We start from the raw sequence: 21,545 nt of genomic DNA on the forward strand, positions 1-21,545 counted from the left end.
GCAGAAGGTGGTGGTGATAGGGTCCGGCAGGGAAACAGAAACACTTATTATTTCTGTAACTGTTTTGTCCATCCTAAACTAAGAGTAAAGTTTTTGTGCTCATTCAAGTTTTTTCCATACGAGACCAGAATGGCTACTTACAGTGTTTGTTTGCTAACTTGGACTAATTTCATTTGAGTCAGCATGCAACAATGAATAACTGTTGAAGTCTGAGGCAGAAAGCTTCTGGCCACAAGGTAAAGAGAGAGAAAAATCCATAACATTAGACTATGTTAAAAATCCCTTTGGGTTGCAAGTTTCTTTAAGGTCAATGTTACGTAGCTCCCACCTCTCCTGTGGGTCTGATGTGTTGTTGGTGGTTTTGGGTTTTTTTAAAAATTAACTTATAATACAGCAAAAGAGTTGTTGGTCAGCAGAATAGTTCATATTTTATATGCAAAAATACTCTAATTCATTTTCTGGTTCAGTTTTGATATCGCAAGTTGAGTCTGGAGAAGGTCCTACCTGCAACCTTGATGAACCAGAGTACTGACTCAACTGAAAGGCAATAACCTGTGTTTCTTGTACATCCATTGCAAAGGGACGTTATTCATCAGTTGTTCACATCATAAGCTTTGGGAAGCTGCATAATGAGCAACTGTGGAAAAAGAAAATATTATGCATAATTCTATAGGGAATGCAGGGCAGACTGCCAAAGTCTGAGGACTGGATCAGCGTTGTGCAGTCAAATCCTTCATCATATACGTTGGGAGTGAACAACTTTTCCTTCCTTCCTTTCTCCCACCCTCCCTCCCTGGGCTGTATTTCTTGGTGCTAATCAGTGGTGGAGGACATGCACATATCAGTTCGGAGCATGTCCAGAGTCCAAAGTATCCAAAAGTCCTCTTTTTCTCTGTACCTGACCCCCTTCTCCCAGTCTTTCCCTCTCTCCTTTGCTCCATCCATAATCAATGAAACTTATTGTTCTCCTGGGGGCTTAGGAATATTTGAGGGCAAAACTATAAACCTGCAGCAGCCTTTGTTATCACGATTCCAGACTTCAGAAGACTACAGAGTACAGGTCGCTCATGGCATCGGTGGCATCAATCCCTTATTGATTGCCATCTTGGCTTATGGCAGCAGACCTCTCATCAACTGCTATTCGCCTGCTAGCTCATATGGCTGGCTGGGTAGCTCAGTAAGTCGGAGAACCTGAGTTTGGAAGTTCGATTCCTCAGTGTGCCTCCTGAGAGAAGAAGCAGCTTGTGTGTGGCCTTGCAAGTGACATGTTCCCAGAGGAAGAGAATGGCAAACCATGTCTGCCTGCTTCATATCGGGGAAAACCCTGGAATTCTTGTCAGACTGTTCTACAAAATAATAATGTTTAGATAATAGATACTTCCAAGCATTTTGTAGCCTCATGCATTTCCTCAGGCTCCTCTTGTACAGTATTTATTTTTGCATTGGGTGCCAAGTGAACAAAACTGGAGTGTGCCTGAGGCCACAGACTGCCTCCGTGGTTTAGCTGTGATTTGAACTAGATACTTCCTTTTCGTCGCCAGTGTTCTTCTTTGTCCCTGCACCATTCAAGCCATCAGTATGCCAGCTACCTGCTGTTTTATGTCCATTTTATGATCTGTGCAGTTACTGCTGTGCCGTAATGACTGTGTCTTAGGAAAGCCAGGGAATGTTTGCCAAATGATAGACGTCTTCTCATCGGTGAGTTCCAAGTTAAGCTCTGCCATACTTCAGGCTAACCTGCAACTGCTCAGGTAGCAAGTAACGGATGGAGATGCTTTCTGTTGTTTTACGTAATCCGTGTTTATACCTTTTTGTTGTCTTACCCGCCACCCGTGAGCTTTGTGTTTTTCATTAAAATCTCGATGTTCATGAAGCTGCATTTGAAATGCTGTAACTTTGGCCTTTCTTCAGTGAGCACAGTGATTAAAAATGAAAGATTACCTGCTTTAAAGCACTTGCATACCATTTTTTTTCCTTGAGAGCTATTTGGGTCTACAGTAATGAGATGTTCTCTGACTCACTGCTGAGATTGTTGTAGATTACATTGTGCTCTGGACCTGAATAAGTAACTTTTGCATTGAGTAGGTATTAATGAGCAGCCACCGCCAGCTTCTCTCTGAGCTCAGCAGGAGCGTAGCACCTCTGTAGTTTCTTTTCCCTAGAGAATCCCAAGCGGGAGAGTTAGCCGGATTGCATGAGATTTAATTTGACCTAAGCCCCTCTCCTTTTTCTACAGGGAGAGGGAGAACCATCCACAGAAGAGTTGTTGCCTCTTATAGCTGACAATATCCCCTGGTATCTGGGAGACAAAGGGGTGTGCATGAGAACTGAGAAATGGTTCAGCTTTGCATTGTTCATGTGGAATCACATTCTACAGCCTAGCTCTTGTACTGTGGGATTTTCCCCTGTTCTGTATTCGAGACGTATTTTCAATCTTGCAGTGCTCGTAGTGCATTTGACTTTCATCACGCACACTTTCCTGTCTCTGCTCCCACCTTTGCCTACCTCCAGGAATATATCATGCAATGTACTCCCTCACCACCGCCCCCCATTTTGAAATATAAAGATCTTGAGTCACACAAAAGTCTTCACTAGGGATGTGGAGGCAGCATTTGCTTGATAACCAGTTCCTTAGGAGCCCAAGAAAAACCCAAGAGGTTTACTAATGGTAATGAGTACAATTTCCTCGTTACTTTTTTAAAGGTGTATTTTTAGAGATAATTGACAGGGGTTTGTCAGAGTTTGTATCATTCCCTTATCAATCCCAAGTCTCCTCTCCCCCCCCCCCCACATGTAATGAAGTAACAAGCAGTGCTACAGGTTACTTTTAAAACAGTATAATGAATAATGAGGGGAAATCAGCTTTTAAATGGTTCAAGTAGTACAGAAACAAATTACTTTTAAAAAGTAATTTTCCAAGTGCTGATTTTTTATTTATTTATTTTCTTTGAAACGTTGCATACTTCAGGATGGAGGCCTGCTAGCTCTACCACTCAGAATGCATTGTGTATCTTCTATTCAGTATTTTCCAACTTAAAGAACTAATTACTGGTAAGAATAAAGATGGAAAGCAAGAAGGAGAAACCATTGGGAGGATCAGAAGTGATAGACAGTGGTATTTGTACACCCCACAATTAACAGCAGATATCGTAGAATATTACTGCAGTCAACATTCTGTTCATGACCAGAGTTCAATCCCTGAGGTGTCTGGCTCAAGGTCGACTCATCCTTCCATCCTTCCAAGGTCGATAAATTGAGTATCCACCTTGCTGCACCAGGCAATGTGTAGCCTGCATAATTAAATTGTAGACAGTTCAGAGACTGTTTTAAGCTCTATAGGATGTTTATAAGCAGCTCTGAATTTTAGTCTGAGAGATTGTTGTTCATTTATCACCTTTGTCTATCCCACTTCTCCTTAAGAGCTCAGAAAATAAGATTAGATCTTGCAGTCTATAAAAAAAACATGTAGATTAGGCCAACAGTGGGTAGCCTGAGATCCTCCAGATGCTATTGGACTACACCTCCCATCACTCTAATGAGGATAGCTAGTGGTGAGGCGTGATGGGAGCTAGTGATAGTACACTTCATGAATCTATGATGATTTGTAACCCAGGGTACATATTCAATAAATAACAGGGCTCCTGGTTGCTTCACAGACTCATTGACGCATGGGGAAATGATGCTGGAGTGCGCACACTAATTTTTCCACCACGTACCTGTCTGGAACTGCTGCTGATGCTATGCCAGAGTAATGTTTCACTACCACCTTCTCTTCGCTGGATGAATTCTTTTCAGGTAAAGAAATGACAGCCATTCTTGTGAGGTAGCTAACGTTACCTAAGTAGACTTTGGAATCTGCATATTGTCTTAAGCCATGAGAAAACAAACGTTGAACCAGTTTGATCCAGGCATGATATCGATTGGTAATTATGATTTGTAGACACCCTTGGCCAGAATCCTATTGCTTATACCTGCTTGTGGAAGTCAAACAGGATAAATTTTGGCAGTTAGTTGCCTCTGGTTTAGAAACCAACACTTTCAGTTCTTGCCATGCACCAAGTCATGCAACTGTCAGGGTTTCCTACCTTTACTGTTACAGATTTAAAACTGTTAATAGTATAGGAAATAGCCCTAAAACTATTAAAGTACTTTTAAACTTACAGCATGAAAACACTGTTTACTACAGTTGGCACTAGCAAGGTCATTGAAGGAATAACAGTTTTCGGCAGCCAACTCTTCCATTCAGCTTTCTAGTCCTTACATAAGAGAGATGGAGATAGTTAATACTGACAACTAATGGATAACTGGTGTAAGTACATCTTGTTTTGCTTACTGGCAGGTGTGTGTGACATCAGGATTGTTTTCTTTCCACTTGTAAGCAATAACAGAAAAGGTAAACAAAGGTTTGTTGCAGTTTAGCAGTAAATAGAAACAATGCCTTGCTGATCAGCAGACAGTCATTGGTTGGGTAGCGATAAATGTAAAAAAAAAAAAGCTAAAAAGTCACCTCTTCTTAGTGGATTTACATAAATATAGATTACACTATAAAAACAACCAGGTGATGTCTTACACCATAAGCAAAGCAAAGTGCTTCAAGCACTCCCTGGGTGGTTTACAAGTTAATTATACAGGCTACACATCCCCCCCCCCCCCGCAAGCTGGGTACTCATTTTACTGACCTCGGAAGGATAGAAGGCTGAGTCAACCTTGAGCCGGCTACCTGGGATTGAACCCCAGGTCGTGAGCACAGTTTTGGCTGCAGTACAGCGGTTTAACCACTGCGCCACGAGGCTCTTGCATAAGAAGACCAATCATCAGAAGATGAAGCAACTATGAGAACCATCTTATCTACAGAAAGAGAGAAGGATGGATAATACATTTGAGTAAGAACAGTGTATATTGATTTTGTGTCATAATATGCTTAGAGCTAAATGTTTTTTTACCTTTATGAATCTTTATTTTCAATTACTTTAATATTTTAAGAAATATTTTCTGTCTTTTCCTTTTTTTAATGTGCCTTATTATTAGGCTATAAGCAGTTAAATTTTTAGAACATACTTGAAAGATTCTCATTGTTCTTCTTTGTGGCCTCTGTGAATCACACCCTGGGTGATTTGCACCTGTGCGGAGCCTCATTCGGAAGATTCTAGAGCTTCTACGGTAGCAGTGAACACATTAGAATATGCCCCTCCCCACCCGTATAAATACCTTGGCGCTAAGCATCCCCTTTCAGTTTCTTTCAACCACCGCGTTGAGAGCCTCATAATTTTGCTTCTGTGAGTAATAGAGAACTTATTCTTGATTCCTTCTGGCTATCAATCTTTTTCTTTTAAACTATTAGATCAAACTCTTTATCATCAGAGATTTTTCCTTTCCTCTCGCTTGGCCTCCGGCCGCAGCAAGCCCCCCCCCCCGGTCATCAGTTTTTCTCCTCAGTTATTTTCTCCTATCCATGGCCCCTTTGGGCCCGTTTAGGCACCGCGTTGTCTGTGATAATAAGCAATGGAAAAAGCCATTACTGAATCATTGAAACAACGTCCATCGGCTACACCAGCTCATTCTGATTCTCCATCTGCATCATCTAAGACCTTGAAGACATACAAATCGAAACTCTCTATACCGAAGTCCTGGACTTCAAAAACAACCTCTAAACATCAGAGACCTACTGAAGCTGCTCCAGCTCCATAGCCTGTTCCTCCTAAACGAGCTAAACAGTCTAAGCCTACAGACATCCCACCACAACCACAACTCTCTGAATCAGTTTCAGTTGGATCTCCCTCAGATGATGACAGACTTCCATCTCATCAACCCTGTTCTCAGTCTCCAGAATGGGATGATAGAGTTGACCAACTAATGTCCTCTCCTCCCAGTCCACAACCTTCCATTCCTTCCAGCAATCGTTCAGTTATTCCATCGCTCGAGGATTCCCACCCCAAACAGCTCGACACCGTTCCATATTCAGTGCCCTTGGATCGCCCACCAGTCCCTAACCAGGACCGTCAACATCAACAATCTTGACAGCTCACTTCATCACGTGTGGTTCAAACCCATGCTCAGCACGCACATCCACACGTGAGGCTTTTGCAGTCCCAGCCTCCCGATACTTTCCTACAATACTCTTCATGCTTGGCATAGCCAGCATCAATTTCTTCTACTGCTATGCCATCGCATCAGCAACCTCCGTTTCGACATCACGGAGACACAGGCTCTGATATCGATGATCCTCGATATTCATCCTGGTCCATGGACACTTGCTCCATTCCATTACATCAGCACATTTCCCGTCCTCCGGTAAATCCCAGTCATCGGCACTGTTATGACACCAAGCTCGACACTGAGGTCCATTGCTACCAATCAAGGTCCGTCGACACTCAACCACCATTTTTTGATGTTGACAGTCCCCAACATTGACAGATGTCCGTGGACATGCCGCCTCCATCTTTTCTGACTCATAACCGGCAATATTACGAGACTCAGCCTCTCAACACCGAAGTTGATCGACAGTCTGTCGACTCCAGATGCAACCTCAATGGCTCTGACCATGCATCTTGGCTACAGACTCCATTGGTGTTACTTACTCCAGAGTCGGACATTGTCGATACTGACCCACCATCACCAGCAAAGGATTTCCAGACCTATGCCCAATTTATGATTCGCATTGCTAAATCCCTTGATCTGCAACTCCACCCACCATCAACAGAACCAGCTGTTCATTTATATGATCTGATCTCTAAAAATACGACCACTCCGGTGCACATATCAGTGTTAACATCTCTTCTTAGTACTGTTCAGAGATCCTGGACAAAACCGGTTTCCTCCCATACCATGTCTAAGTGGATTGATAACCTCTATAGAATCCATGACCCAGGAGCCATTTTCCTCCAGAAACAACCAGCTCCAAATTCTATATTTGTTGAAGCCTCTCAATCGAGATCGCAACACCGACAATCTCTCATACCACCAAATAAAGACAGCCGATAAATAGACCCTATGGGTAGATATTTACTCTTCCGCAGCCTTTACCATGTGAGTCGCTAATTATCAAGGAGCCATGGGAAGCTTTCCAACGTTTCCTCTGGGACAACATGTCCAACTGTATTGAATCCCTGCCAGAGGATAAAGGGATACTAGCTCAAACCTTCCAACAAGAAGGTCTCTCCATTGCTAAACAACAGATGCTTTCCACCCGCCATACCGTAGATGCTACAGCTGAGTCCATGGCCACTTCACTAGCCCTAGGCCATTTTTCCTGGCTCAGAACAGCCAGCTTAGCTGAAGATGCTCAGGCATGTTTCGAAGACCTCTCCTTCGATGGAGTAGGTCTTTTTCATGCTGAAACTGATGATATACTAGAGAATGTACAAAAGAAACATTCAGCAGCCAGATGTTGGGGGGTTTGCCCTTCCTTCCAGCAACATCCTCAGCAAAATCAATGGAAACGACTCTATAACTCTATAACTCGTACCAGAGAGCCTCCACGAAAAACCTCTTACAATCCATACTTCAAAAAGCCAAATCCCGGCAACAGCCTGCCACTAGGCGGAGTGACCGGAAACCCAAACACCATGTTTGACGTTGCTCTGACCGAGATCGCCACCCACCCCACCAACCCTGCCCTCTGGAAACATTTACCTGCATGGGAATCCATCACCACAGATTCCTGGGTACTCTCCAACATCAAAAATGGCTACCGGATCCACTTCTTCTAACTTCCTCCAACAACACACGTTGTTACTTCTCCGTCACAACCCTTGCAAGGAGAAATAATGAATTTACTTCTCAAAGATGCCATACTATCAAAACATCAGGTTTTTCTCTCGCTATTTCATCATCCCCAAGGTCTTCGCCCTATTCTAGATTTAAGATTATTAAACAACTACGTTATCACCACAAAATTCCGCATGGTTACTCTAGAATCAGTTCTTCCCTTACTAAAAAAAAAAAAAAGACAAACTCACTGTCATAGACCTAAGAGATGCTTACTTTCATATTGTAGTACTTCCCACACACAGAAAATTCCTTCATTTCCAACTTGGATCACAAGCATACCAATTTAAAAGACTCCCTTTCAGCCTTGCAACGGCTCCGAGAGTGTTCACCAAGTGCATGGCGCCAGTAGCCGCCTACCTCAGACTTCAAAACATTTTCGTCTTTCCATATAACGACGACTGGCTCCTTGTAGCACACTCCCGCCCCAAAGCTCGACGAGACACCCATTTCACCCTCGCCCTTCTTTGCAAGCTCGGTCTAACTATCAACGAACAAAAATCAACGTTAAAACCTACAAGGACTATACATTACATAGACTCCAGACAGCTCGCATTTTCCTCCCTGCAGAAAAGAGACAAAATCTCTTCACCTTACTTTGCGGCTTAACTCCACATGCCTTGATACCTGCCTTAACGGCACAACGAGTTCTAGGCACCATGGCCTCTATATGTACAATATGTGTGTCTCAAAATGAGATCTCTCCAATCCTGGTTTCTGGCCCTATTCAAACCACTAACAGATTCTCCCCACACTCTCCTAAGAGTCACTCCAGAATTGGCCTTTCAACTTCAATGGTGGCATTCCCATACCAACCTCTCTATCGGGCGACCATTCCAACAACCTCGCCCACAAATACAAGTCACTACTGATGCCAGTTGCACTGGCTGGGGAGGGGGGGCTCGTTGCAAATCCCTCACAGTCCACGCCAAATGGTCTCACAGAGAAAAACTGCTCCACATAAACGAGTTGGAGCTACTAGCCATCATAAAGGCCTGCAAGGCTTTCAGAAACCTTCTTGTAGGAAAAATGGTAGAGATTGCCACTGACAACACCACGGTGATGTGCTACGTCCTAAGACAAGGCGGTACCCACTCCCCAGGTCTCCTCTACCTAGCGGTTGACCTCTGGAATTGGTGTTTGCAACATCACATCTGTCTCACAGCTTTACACATCGCTGGTCAAGACAACAACTTAGCAGACTTGCTCAGCCATACAGATGCCCAAGCTCACAAGTGGGAACTAGATCAATCAGTATTCCGGCAACTATGCCAGAAATGGGGCACACCAACTCTCAATCTCTTTGCCTCCTGAGTGAATCGGAAATGCCAACTGTATTGCTCCTGAGCAGGAATAGGAAAACAAAAGCTCTTGCTTTTTATCTCCAACATACCCAACCTTTTAGACAGTCATCTCGTCTCTTCATAAGCCATCAGCTACCTACAAAAGGCTGTCAGGTGACTTCCCAATCTATCTCCAGATGGGTCACCTCTACCATTCATTTGGCTTATCAACTTGCTGGACAACCAGCCCCTAGAGTGGTTCACTCTCACTCCACCAGGGCAGTGGCAGCCTCTACAGCCTTTCTCCGTGGCGTACTTCTAGATACCTGTGCCTCTGCTTCTTGGGCACAGCCGTAGACTTGACCTCCGGCAGAAATCTGATGTGGCATTTGGACGTGCTGTTCTAGCTTCTACCTTGGCTTGACACCCCGCCTCCGGGTAAGAGAGCTTATTACTCACCCAGGGTGTGATTCACAGAGACCACAAAGAAGAGCGACAGGTTACCCACCTGTAATTGTAGTTCTTTGAGTGGACCTCTGTGATTCACATAACCCCTCCGTCCTCCCCTCTGTCACGCCATTGTTTGCTTACTATTAAGCGGTGGTTGACACAACTGAAAGGGGACGCTTGGCGCCAAGGTACTTATATGGGTGGGGAGGGGCATATTCTAATGTGTTCATTGCTACCGCAGAGGCCCTAGAATCTTCCAAAGAGGCTCCGCGCAGGTGTGAATCACCCAGGGTGTGAATCACAGAGGTCCACTTGAAGAACTACAATGTCATTCTTTTTACTCTCAAAAGGAGTTTTGCTCTTAAAAGATATTATGTTCCTGTATTTTAGACTTAAGTGCTTGCCTGTGACTTAACTTCTATTTTGGTATATTTAAGCTATAGCACCTACAGCTTTGTTCATAGCTGTAAGAATTATTCTAAAGCAACACACCTGTGACTTCTCAAAAGTTACATATTTCTGATTCTTTTGGATTTCATCTTATGTTTATGGAACATAGAAGCTATATAGACAAATAAAACTTGTGTAAAAGTACAAGAAGTTTGGAGTTCCTAGAATAATTGCAGCAACGAAAATACTTATATTAGGATACTTAGATGAAGTTTGGAAATGCTTGTCTTTGCCTGATTTCATTCTGGTGTTAACCCGTTTGTTGGCTATGATGAGCCTAGAAAACTCAGCTATTAATAAAGTCTAGGTTTCTGTGATTTACCCTGCCTTTAGGGTTTTCTTGTGAGGGAGATGGTACAAAGCGTCTCCAGCAAGGTCTGGCACAACTGTTCTGCAACAAGAAATAAAAGCTTTGACTCCTTAACTGGTGGCAGTTCGCCTGAGCCAGGACAACTGGCAGATCTGTGGGCAGGGAAGCGGGAGTAAATTGCCCCTCTGTCTCCAATGAATTAGGAGAACCTCTCAAGCTCCATTTTGCCTTTCTGGCAAGCTGACTGCATGGGTTGTAGGTATTACATCTGGTGTTGGAGCTTTCTCCTTGAAGCCCAAGTTTTATACTGTTTTTGTCTGATGAAAAGTTCTAGAGAAATAGAAAACTTGCCTTATTTGCAAACATTTTACTAATCTGATAAAGATATTCCGTAACCCTGAATTTTGCTTCTATGAATGGATCATATGACTGTTTTATTTTACTTTGGTATCTGGAATTCTTTCATGGTCTCCTATCCCAACTGCTAGCCAAACACAGCCTTATTTTGCTTCTGTGCTCAGTTAGGCTTGTATGTTCAGGACTCTATGACTGCATGAGAAGGAGCACTGTGACCCTTGGAAAAGACGCTTGACATTCTGATTTTTAAGCTGAAGTAAAATGTTAGTGCTTATTTCCTGCGGTTAAAATAAGGACTTTAAAGATGTGGCAGTGGCTTCAAATTGTACTTCTGAGAAGTGCAGAGTCAATAAAGTCATGCAGGTAGATTGCTAGGCTTCCAGCAGTGAGTAATGATGATAATATGATACATGGCCAGGTGCTACAGGGAGACAAGGGATCACGATTCAGTTCTGCTAGAACTAAAATGTGGTTTATGCTGCTTGCATACTCCTTTAACTCAGTGCTGATGCTGAATTTACAAAACCATACACTGTTTCTTTTCTATAGATAAATTATTCATCGTGCTCCTGAATTTTATTAAAGACACCTGGAAGAATATGGTTTGCATTCTGAAATGGAATAGAATAATAGAACAGAACAACATTTTATTGGCATTGCATGTGCAATGAAATCACCAGAGTGCTATCCAGACAGTGCATAAATAAATAAATAAATAAATAAATAAATAAATAAATAAATAAATAAATAAATAAATAAACCGATCCCCTTTTTGAAAATATTTTTCAAAGAGGTACCTAAGTGTGTTGCAATAAAGACAAGGAAGAGCTCTGTTGCAACACTGAAGACTAACAAGTTTTATTTGGCATAAGCTTTTGTGGGCTGCAATCTGTGAAACCTGTTGCCACCCCCAAGACGTGTTAGGCTTAACAGTGCCGTAAGATGCTTTGTGGTTTTCTGAACTACATAGTTTGACTCAAGTGCACTATATACAGTAAGCTTGATTACATGGAGGTATCTTTAGAACAAAGCTGGATAGCTCAGTGGTTTAAACATCTGGCTTGTGGAGCCAGAGGCTGGGAGTTCAATTCCCCACTGTGCCTCCATGAGGGGGGCTGGACTCGATGATCCCTAGGGTCCTTTCCAGCTCTGCAGTTCTAAGATGATGATGATTAGCCTTGTTACATGAGAATGATTACCCTCTCCCACAAACAAAAACAAATTCCTCCAAGCAAACAGGAGGGCATGCGTGCACACACACACACACACACACACTCTAGAGGGCCTCAGGTATCTATTCCAAGTATATAGGTAAAAGTAAAGGTTCCCCTTGACAATTTGTCCAGTCGTGTCTGACTCTAGGGGGCAGTGCTCATCTCCATTTCCAACCCATACATTTTTCAGAAGACAGTTTCTGTGGTCACGTGGCCAGCACGACTAGACACGGAACGCCGTTACCTTCCCACCGAGGTGGTACCTATTTATTTACTCACATTTACCTGCTTTCGAACTGCTAGATTGGCAGAAGCTGGGACAAGTCACAGGAGCTCACTCCGTCAGCATGGCTATTGACCATGCTAGCTGAGGAATTCTCTGAGTTTTAACCTCAAAGGGACCTTTCTAAGTTCAGCCCATAGACATGCCCCTCCTAGCAAGAAGAGTCTAATATTTCAGGCCACTATGCTGATTTCTGCCACTGGCACATTTTATGTAAACCTAAGACATCATAATTGTCCATTCAAAATGAAGCCAACCCAAAATTGCTGTAGTTTATAAAAATATACTGTTCCTGTCCAATGAGAACAGAGTACTCTTTTTTTTCCTTTGTGGAAAACAGTATCTGTGAGATGCAGCAGTGGGGGAAGAAAGATGGTTTTCTTTAATTACTTGAAGGCTAATTTTAGCCTCAGTAAATTGGCCCCTTTTAACTCCACAGCTGTTTTATTGGATGCGTGCAAAGTACATCCTTTTCTTGATTTTGGGTGTGTGAAATTTTCAAATACCTAGCAGCCTATGCTATGAATCTAAGCAGTGCTAATGTTTTTGGACATGACTATAAAGACAATTATGACTGTGTTCTATTTTTTTCCAAGTAATGAAATACAGAATTATATTGGCTTCCAACAGAACAAGATCACCACAAATAGCAGTTATGCTCTGTGTAATCCGACTTCATAACTGGTTATTTCTTTTGGCTTTATCTGGATTTGGGCAGGGGGAGGATTTTACAAATGACTAGAAAATTCAAATAGGATGAAGGGTTGGAATGAAATGCATTCTGTTTTATATAAGCCACTATTCTTATGACCACCACCTGTTTCTGTTGGGGAGGTGGTTTTGCACAAAATATTTTATTTTATTTTTTTAATTGTGTTTTGCACAAATAGAAGCTTTTTACACAGAATATGAAGTTTCTATACAAAAGCACACATGTCAGTTCTGCATTGCTGAAATGATGGCCTTTTCAAGCTCTTTAAAGACTGAAAAATCACCCAGGAATTGCCATTTTTTTTCCTGTGGTGTGTTTCAATATGTTAAGCTACTCTTTGTCATCCAGAAGTAGGACATAGGTGAGGATTCCATATTTCCTTATTCCGAAGCACTCAGAATGTTCCCTGAAATTCTATGCCAATCACATTTGTGGCTTCACTGTAACAACAAAGCAGACATTTCCCATCAGATACGAGGAGAGGTCTACTAGCCAAGAAATAAAAGTTCAAAGCTGCATTGTGACCTTTTTATGAGAAAAGAAAATGGACAAGAGTTGGTTGAAATGTAAGAAATGACCAGTCTGTGCTTCTTTCATAATCAGACCTCAGTGTTGGAGTTTTTAACACAGATACAGCATCTCCATCCAGCTGGACTACAGCATGATCAGAAGTACTAGAAAAACAACCTGCAGCTACGACCTTTTCTTTTCCCACCCTCTGAAGTCACTTTTCAAAAAGTGCTAAGTCTTTAAAAGTAAACCTCAATACAATGCACTTCTTGCACAACGTTTATTTTGGCAGCAGCCCTGCTTGCTGTAATCTAATAGATAAAGTGAATGTTACCCTTTGGATGCATTGGCTTTGTATTTCTTGCCTGAAGGAATGACTGCTCAACGATCACCCCCTCCGTACCCCACCCGTCATGTTAGTTCAAAAACGGTGATGAAAATTACAGGCTTTGGAACATTATCTTCGTTCTTCAATTTCATGCACTCATAGAAGAAAACAACTATGCTCTATTTAACACAGAGCTGATGGATGTTAAAGCAGAACATTTTCTTTTTCCACAACAGCCTAATGTATCATCATAAAGATTCACTATCTAGGACATTATATGGTTTGAGAGTTTTGCTTGTTTGCTTGTTTTGTATTTCTGGACTTAAAGCCAAGTCGCAGCAGAGATAGCATATCACTACGAATCTTTTCCTTGTATTAATAGTTCTGTGCCATTAACATAGAACTCAGTGCTGGATCCCATTATCTTATGCTGAGGAGTTGAGGTGGTTTCCACGTGTTTCATCTGTTTTGGACCGGGGATTATGGAGACATAGCTATGTGTCATATTTCAGCCAGAAACAAAAATGAAGAGAAAAACAAAAGCACTCTGGCACCTTTAAGACTAATTCATTTACTTCAGTGTGACTCTTTTTCAGTGTGTTTGAAGAAGTAATAGCATTTCATAACAACGCTTTAATAATAAAGGACCAAGCCAGTATATGCACTGAAGGATGAAAAGAACTGGCCAGTTTAAAAGGAAAAGAACTTGAAATATCAGTCAACAGAGATGATCTGACATCTAGGTTTCACAGAATTTGGCTCAAGATCACATTTCTCTTAATATTTATTTATTTATTTATTTACAATATTTTTAGCCGCACCATTATCAGTGGCTTCTGGGCGGAGTACAACATTAAAACTTAAAAACATTTTAAAAGACAATATAAAATATCATATATTAAAATAATTCTTAAAACATTAAAATTAATAAGTCCTGCTGCTCATGTGGCTAGCTAGGGAGTACTGTTTAATTAAAATGCTGGCTAAACAGAAAGGTCTTTGCCTGGCGCCGAAAAGCCAAGAGTGTTGGAGCCAGGCGGATCTCTATAGGAAGGGCATTCCAAAGTTGGGGGGCAACAGCCGATATATTGGCTTCCTGTTGATAGTCACTCAAGCATCCAGCCAAGCACCCCTCTTCTCCCCTTCATTCATTGCTGGTTGGCTTTTCTTTGAAGATCCTTAGCTTATGTTAAGATATTTCCCTGTTAACTTTGAACTAGTGAACTCTGGCTTAATGTTCATGAAGAAACCTGGAGGAGGGACTCCAACTTAATACAAAGCTAGGATCCTTGCTCCCAAGCTGGTGAGCAGTGGTGGTGTCAGGGGCAAGGAAAGAGAGGAGGTATGCCATTGTGTGCCATGTTTAATGTAGAGATTGCTCAGATCCAGAGGACATCTTCTTTGGCCACTCATCTATATTGTTTGCCTTTGGTGGGTAAACCCAGGAGAGTAATTTGTGGTTAGGACTATGGAACCAAGGCAGAGAAAGAGAAAACTACAGCCATTCAGAACTAGATCCTGTATTGTGGAGACCTGGTTAGAAGGCACTGGGGAGTTAGTCTCTCCCATCACCGCCCACCTGGGTTCTCTGTGCAGCAACAGATCACACCTGGAGGGTGGGGAGGTGGAGTTGCTGTATTCTGTCCCCCTCACCATGTGCCCTGTCCCACAGTTTGGGTGTGAGCATGTATACCTGAAAGTGGGTTTCCAGGACAAAACAGGAATTACGTTGGTATACTGCCCACCTGCTGCTCCATAGTCTCCCTTCTTGAGCTGGCTGAATTGGTTTCGGAGGTGGTGCTAGCATCCTCTAGGCTTGTAGTACTTGAGGGTCTTCAAAATCCATTCTAAGACCATTTTATTAGGAGTGGCTCTGGGTGTCATGTCCTCTGTAGGTTTGCCCCATGTGTTATTTGGTGCCAGTCATGTTGCAGGGAACACTCTGGACCTAGTCTTCTGTGCTGGCCAGATGATGCTGTTCTGGGTACGGAGGAACCCTCTGTAGTTCCATTGTCACTGACAGATCTCTACCTGGTGGGATTCAGACCTACTCAAAATCACAACCTCTGCAAGGGTGGGAGACTGATTAAGATGGTCCAGCCAACTGGTTTTCCGACAACTCTGAGGGAGTGTCCTGTTGCCGGGCAGGCAGTCCTGTCCAAGCCCTTGTTGATCTCTGAAAGAAAAAAAAAAGGCCAGAACTGTGGATATGGTCGCTCCTAAGCATCCCCTCCCACAGTGTAGAGTCAGATGAGCTCCCCAATGAGTGGAGTGGAAACTAAAGCAACAGCCTGTGGAAAATGCAGAGTAGATCCAACCAAACATGGGCTAGAGTTCGTTTGGATGCTTATTCCATGGCAGTGGCTGCAGTGAAGAAAGAAATCTTCTTTGCCACCATTGCATCTGCACAGTCACCTAGCAGAGTTGTTTCAAGTGGTTAGGGCCTCAATATAGCCCCAGGAAAAGATGCTGATGACTCAGCAGTCTGCTGTGAGGAATGTGTATGACAATTTGCAGGCAAAGTCGCTCGATTCTGCTCTTACTTGGATGCTGTAGTTGATACAGCTCAGTGGAGCCACAGATTGGGAATATCATTCCACACAGTTGCTTCCTTGACAGGGGCTGGACTCAGAGAGCCATAGGGTCCCTTCCTTCCAGCTCTGCTGTTCTCAGATTAATATTATTATACAGCTCCTGTGGATGTAATTTTGGCCCCTGCTTGTTCGGTTATAATGGATACATTTCCATTGGTGCAGCCTGAGGATGTAGGCAGGATTCTTGGAGAGATGAATGGGCATCACATGTGTGCCAGACCCTCGTCTTTTCTGGCTTAAAAGAGTAGCCAGAGAGGGAATGACTGAATGGGTAAGAGGAATAGTGAATGCCTCCTTGCAGCAGGCTAGGATCCCTGCATGTTTAAAGGAGGAAGTAATAAGACCATTGGTTGTTGAATGTTTTTTGGGCTGTTCGGCCATGTTCTGGAGGACAGGAATCTGTCCTCTGAAGATGCCGGCCACAGAGACTGGTGAAACATTAGGAAGAAAAACCTCCAGAACACAGCCAAACAGCTGGAAAAACCTACAACAACCACTGGATCCCAGCCGTGAAAGCCTTTGAGAATACAATAAGACCATTACTGAAAAAGCCCTCCGTGAGTCCCACTTTACAGGACAACTATAGGCTAGTCTCAAATATTTCATTTCTGGGCTAAATACTGGAGCATGTGGTGGTTCCTTGGCTCCAAGCATTCCTGGATGAAGTGGATTGTCTATACAAGCCATTCTCAACTTTTTTTGGCCATGACCATAAGCACAATATGAAAGAAATATAAGCTGAGTCAGGATTGAATAAGTCACTTAACAAACCTTATAAAGTGCTGTGTGAAGAATTGTTTCCAGTATGTGCCCTGCTTCAAATGTGCCAGGGCCCCCCAGGGGGCCATATGGCCTGTTAAGAGTGGCTGATCTCTCATTCTCATCAGAAGCTGATTCAGTTGTAAACTGGTACCTGGTATCAGCAATGGACTGGATGAGGCCACCAGACTGTTTCTGGCCTCTGTGCTTCAAGGTCAGAAGACCAGCCGTCGTAAGATCAAATCCACATGACGCAGTGAGCTCCCGTTGCTTGTCCCAGCTCCTGCCAACCTAGCAGTTCAAAAGCATGTAAATGCGAGTAGATAAATAGGTACCACCACAGTGAGAAGGTAATGGTGTTCCGTGTCTAGTCGCGCTGGCCACGTGACCACAGAAACTGTCTACGGACAAATGCTGGCTCTACGGCTTGGAGACTGGGATGAGCACCACGCCCTAGAGTCGGACATGACTGGACTAAATGTCAGGGGGAACCTTTACCTTTTACCTATACGGTTTGGGTCTGAAGGACCATATGAGCCTTCTCAATCCTTAAAATAATCAGAGAAGGCTGTCCTCTTGGTCCCATTGTCATTGTAGGTATCTTTGATGTAGGACCACAAGAGAGGACCTTCTGTGGCTGGCCTCAAGTTGTGGAATGCTGCCCCTCAAGAGGACGGGTTGGTCTTTGTTGGGGGTTTTCTCGCGGAATTACGTTTTTCAGCAGTTTCAGCAGAGTATATGGCGGTCTAGGCAGTCCAGCAATAAACACACGCAGTCCGGCAGCATTTCGTGCAGCAAAAGTGTATTTACAGCAGCAGCATGGCAGGCATATGTGATCTCCAACCAAGTGAAGATAATACTGACTGTACAAGTCTACATATATACATTTCCACAACCAATCACAATACAGATTACATCATAGCATTACATCAGCTCTAGGTTGCATCATCCTTGCTGAGTCACCCTGACTCATTCTCAGCACACCTGACAGACATGGATGCTCATTATAGCACTTGATTCTGGTCAGGCCTATAATTTGTACTTGACAGTCTTCTGCCAACCATTGGAGACCCACCTCTTCAGGTAGGCTTTTAATAACCATAGGTTATTAAACTGCAGAGCTGAGTAGGACCCTATGGTCCTACTTTGGCAAGGCAGGCTTTTAATAACCATAGGTTATTAAAAGCCTGCCTTGCCAGAGTTGTCAGCTGTGGGGAGAAGTGGGGCAGCACCGGCAGAACTACATCTGCCATGGGTACTGTGAGGAGTCCAGTGAGTGGACTGCGTTGGTTCGGGAGGGGGGGTCGAAAATGGACCGCCATAACACCTGTGGTGCTGAGCTTCTTATTCGTGTCCGCCAGGATACAAATGCAAAGCTCCCATGTTTATAACTGGGCAACTACTTTGTAGCACCTTCTTATGCATTAAGTATTAATGCCTTCCAGATGATCCACCAATCAGGCTTCAAGATCCCTCAGATGTTCAGGAAGATCAGAGCACTTTCTGGCCCCTCCCTTCTTTCACAGCTGAAGTCATTTCCCAGTCAGTGTGCTACCAGAGAAGCAGGGGAGGTGGCCTTCAAGGCCTCTCTCTCATAATGGACAAGCTGCAGGTTTTACCTCTTCCTTGTTACCAGGCAGAGACTGACTGCTGCACTTTTCAGCTAGTTGTTCCCAGGCACTCACAGAGAAACCTAGTTTTTCCAGATGGATTCCATGTTCCCCAATTCCTCTTCACACACAAATATTCAAAATTGGGGCCAGTGCCTCTGAGCTCCTGCAGACTGAACTTCTGTCATTAGGAAAATTAACACTGGGAGGCTTTCAGGAGAGTTAATCAGTCTGTCGTGGTTGTCCTGAAAAGTCATTCTTGCTGTAATTTCTAGAAAAATCTCATATTACTCGTATTTGTTTCTTTGTAAGTCAGAGCTCTTCTTTTAGGAAGGAAAGTGGTTTTTTTTTAAATGAATTTTGCAACAGTCAGAACAAAAGCACAGTTGGGCTCCAGATATTTTTGTGCAACGTATTTGTCAGTTTTCAAGATTTTGCCATATTACTCTGTTTCAACAGACCTAAATTAAAAAAAATAAAAGCTTTTTAAAACACCTCACCTAATTCATCAAATCTCTAAAGCAACGAGGACAGTTTATGGGAACAGAGCTGTGATATGGAGGCACAGAGTTGTACTGAAGGGTAGCTGTATTTCAGAGTGAGACAAATCCTGTTGAAGATCCTATGGCATGACTTCCCACCCCATCCCTACACCGTTTGAGAAATTGTTTTTGTTAAAAGAATGTACGATCTCACCAGACTTCCTCGGCAACCCATTCAAAACATGTTCAAGAGATAATCTGGTTTCCAGAAAGCCAAGTGGCTCCGACATCCCTTCAAAGAGGAAATGTACCAAACTACCAAACACATTGCAAGATACAGCTGAGAAACCAAAGAGCAATTTGGATGTGATGAAGTGTAGTAGGACAGAGGAGAAAAGTTATTAAGCTTGTACAAAAGAAGTGTTTTGAGTCTGTTAGGCCCCTTCCTTCCGGGCCTCAAAGAGTCCACTCAGCTTTTGTATAACTTGCCCACACTGAAGAAAACGAAAAGCCCTTTATGTCTTTGCAGCTGTACTGATTATGTTGTCATGCTCCAGTTGAGACATCCAGTTATAACCAATGATTCTCTGAGATAACATTTTGGCTGATTAGTTCCTACAGGCCGGTGGCACTAACTTCAATCTTAATGAAGTGCTTTGAGCAGTTAGTTCGGAAATATATTATCTCCTGCCTTCCTGATCCCTTTGATGGGCTTCAGTTTGCTTATAAAGAAAATAGATCAACCGAGGATGCGATCAATACTGTGCTTTATATGGCGTTATCCCACTTGGAAACACAAGGGAATTATGTAAGAATGCTGTTCGCGGACTTTAGCTCTGCTTTTAACACCATTATACCCCACAGATTAATAGACAAACTTAAAGATCTTGATTTTCCAGATTCTATCTGTCTGTGGATTTTGGATTTTTTAACAAATCGTCCACAAAGGGTTAAACTGAATGACTACATCTCTACTGACAAGATACTCAGCACTGGCACTCCACAAGGCTGTGTCCTTAGTCCACTACTGTTCTCCATTTATTCATCGGATTGCACCAATAACCATCCCAGTAATAGGATTATCAAATTTGCAGACGATACTACACTAGTAGGACTTATCTCTGGGGATGATGAGTCTGCATATCGGGACGAGGTATTACAGCTATCCCGCTGGTGCAAAAAAAGCAATCTTTTATTTAACATCCAAAAAACCAAGGAATTCATAGTGGACTATAGGAAAAAAAGAGCAGACATTCAGCCACTGTATATAGATGGAGTTTGTGTGGAACAGGTGGTTGAATGTAAGTTTCTTGGGACTATCATAACAAATGACCTGACTTGGAGTGCAAACACTGCTGCGTTAATCAGGAAGGCACAACAACGGTTGTATTTTCTAAGGATTCTTAGAAAGCAACAATTGACTGAGAGTTTGTTAATCACCTTCTATCGGAGTTCGATTGAGAGCATATTATCCTACTGTCTCTGTGTATGGTTCACGAGCTGCACAGTGGCAGAGAAAAAGGCAATTCAAAGGGTGATTAAGACGGCCCAAAACATCATTGGCTGTTCACTCCCCTCTTTGGAAGAATTGTATAAGAACAGATGTAAGAGGAAGATATCTAACATACTGAAAGACTCCTCTCATCCGGGATATCAGCTCTTTAAACTATTACCATCAGGAAGGAGATTCAGGGTATTGAAAGCAAGGACAAGCAGATTCAAGAACAGTTTTTACCCAAGTGCAGTATTGAGTTTAAATGCGGGGCCATAGGTGTTTGGTGGATTTTAATTGCTGAGAGAAAACGGGGTATCTATATTTGGATGGTGAAAGTTGTGTATATTTTAACTTTTTTTTGTAGTGTTGTCCAGTTTTACCTTGGGGAAGAGCACCTCATTTCGTTGCACCCACTTGTGAGCGCAATGACAAATAAATTTCTTATGTCTTATGTCTTAAAAGTAAGAATCGAAAATGGGCATGTAACCAAAATGACTGTGTCCATCCAGGTGATGAAGGATATTCACTCCGAGGAAAGGAAATGTCACAATACCTTGTTAAAGATGAAGGAGCAGGTTTTGGGAACTGGGTTTGAATGCTACCCCCATCATAACTGCATTAGGCTTTCACTTGGGATAGAGGAGGGAGAAGGTAGGGGGCAGGAGTGCTTTGAATACTTCATTCCAAGTAACCACTTTGCCCGGTAGATCTGCCATAAAAATGAGACAGTTGCTAAATTATTGCTTTCTCTTTGTCTCTGCTGTTTAAATTATTTATTCATCGATTTCTCTCCCATTGATGACCTTCCAATGCACTTTCCTGTAGAAACTTACACCATTAAAATGATGGATAGTTCAGTGATTTGGGCATCTGGCTGCGGAGCCGGAGTTTGGGAGTTCAATTCCCCACTGTGCCTCCTTGATGGGCTGGACATGATGCTC

At 42.9% G+C, this 21,545-nt stretch overlaps 1 protein-coding gene across 8 annotated transcripts in view; it reads left to right on the forward strand.

Annotated features, from left to right (window-relative positions):
- UBE3D (ubiquitin protein ligase E3D) overlaps positions 1-21,545 on the forward strand; it is an 80,986-nt gene that overhangs the window by 31,543 nt on the left and 27,898 nt on the right. For 3 of the 8 annotated variants that reach the window (XM_020795500.3, XM_078380548.1, XM_078380557.1), the window contains one exon: positions 3,657-3,795. The exons of 2 other annotated variants lie outside the window; for them this stretch is intronic. In XM_020795500.3, the coding sequence (XP_020651159.3) occupies positions 3,657-3,795 (139 nt within the window). Of the gene's footprint in view, positions 1-3,656; positions 3,796-4,163; positions 4,310-11,166; positions 11,312-21,545 lie in introns of those variants that run through there. 3 more of the 8 variants (XR_013538664.1, XR_013538668.1, XM_072999196.2) reach the window with 2 other exon arrangements.

The sequence above is a fragment of the Pogona vitticeps genome, chromosome 1 (genome assembly GCF_051106095.1).
Source record: "Pogona vitticeps strain Pit_001003342236 chromosome 1, PviZW2.1, whole genome shotgun sequence".
NCBI classification, from domain to species: Eukaryota; Metazoa; Chordata; class Lepidosauria; order Squamata; family Agamidae; genus Pogona; species Pogona vitticeps.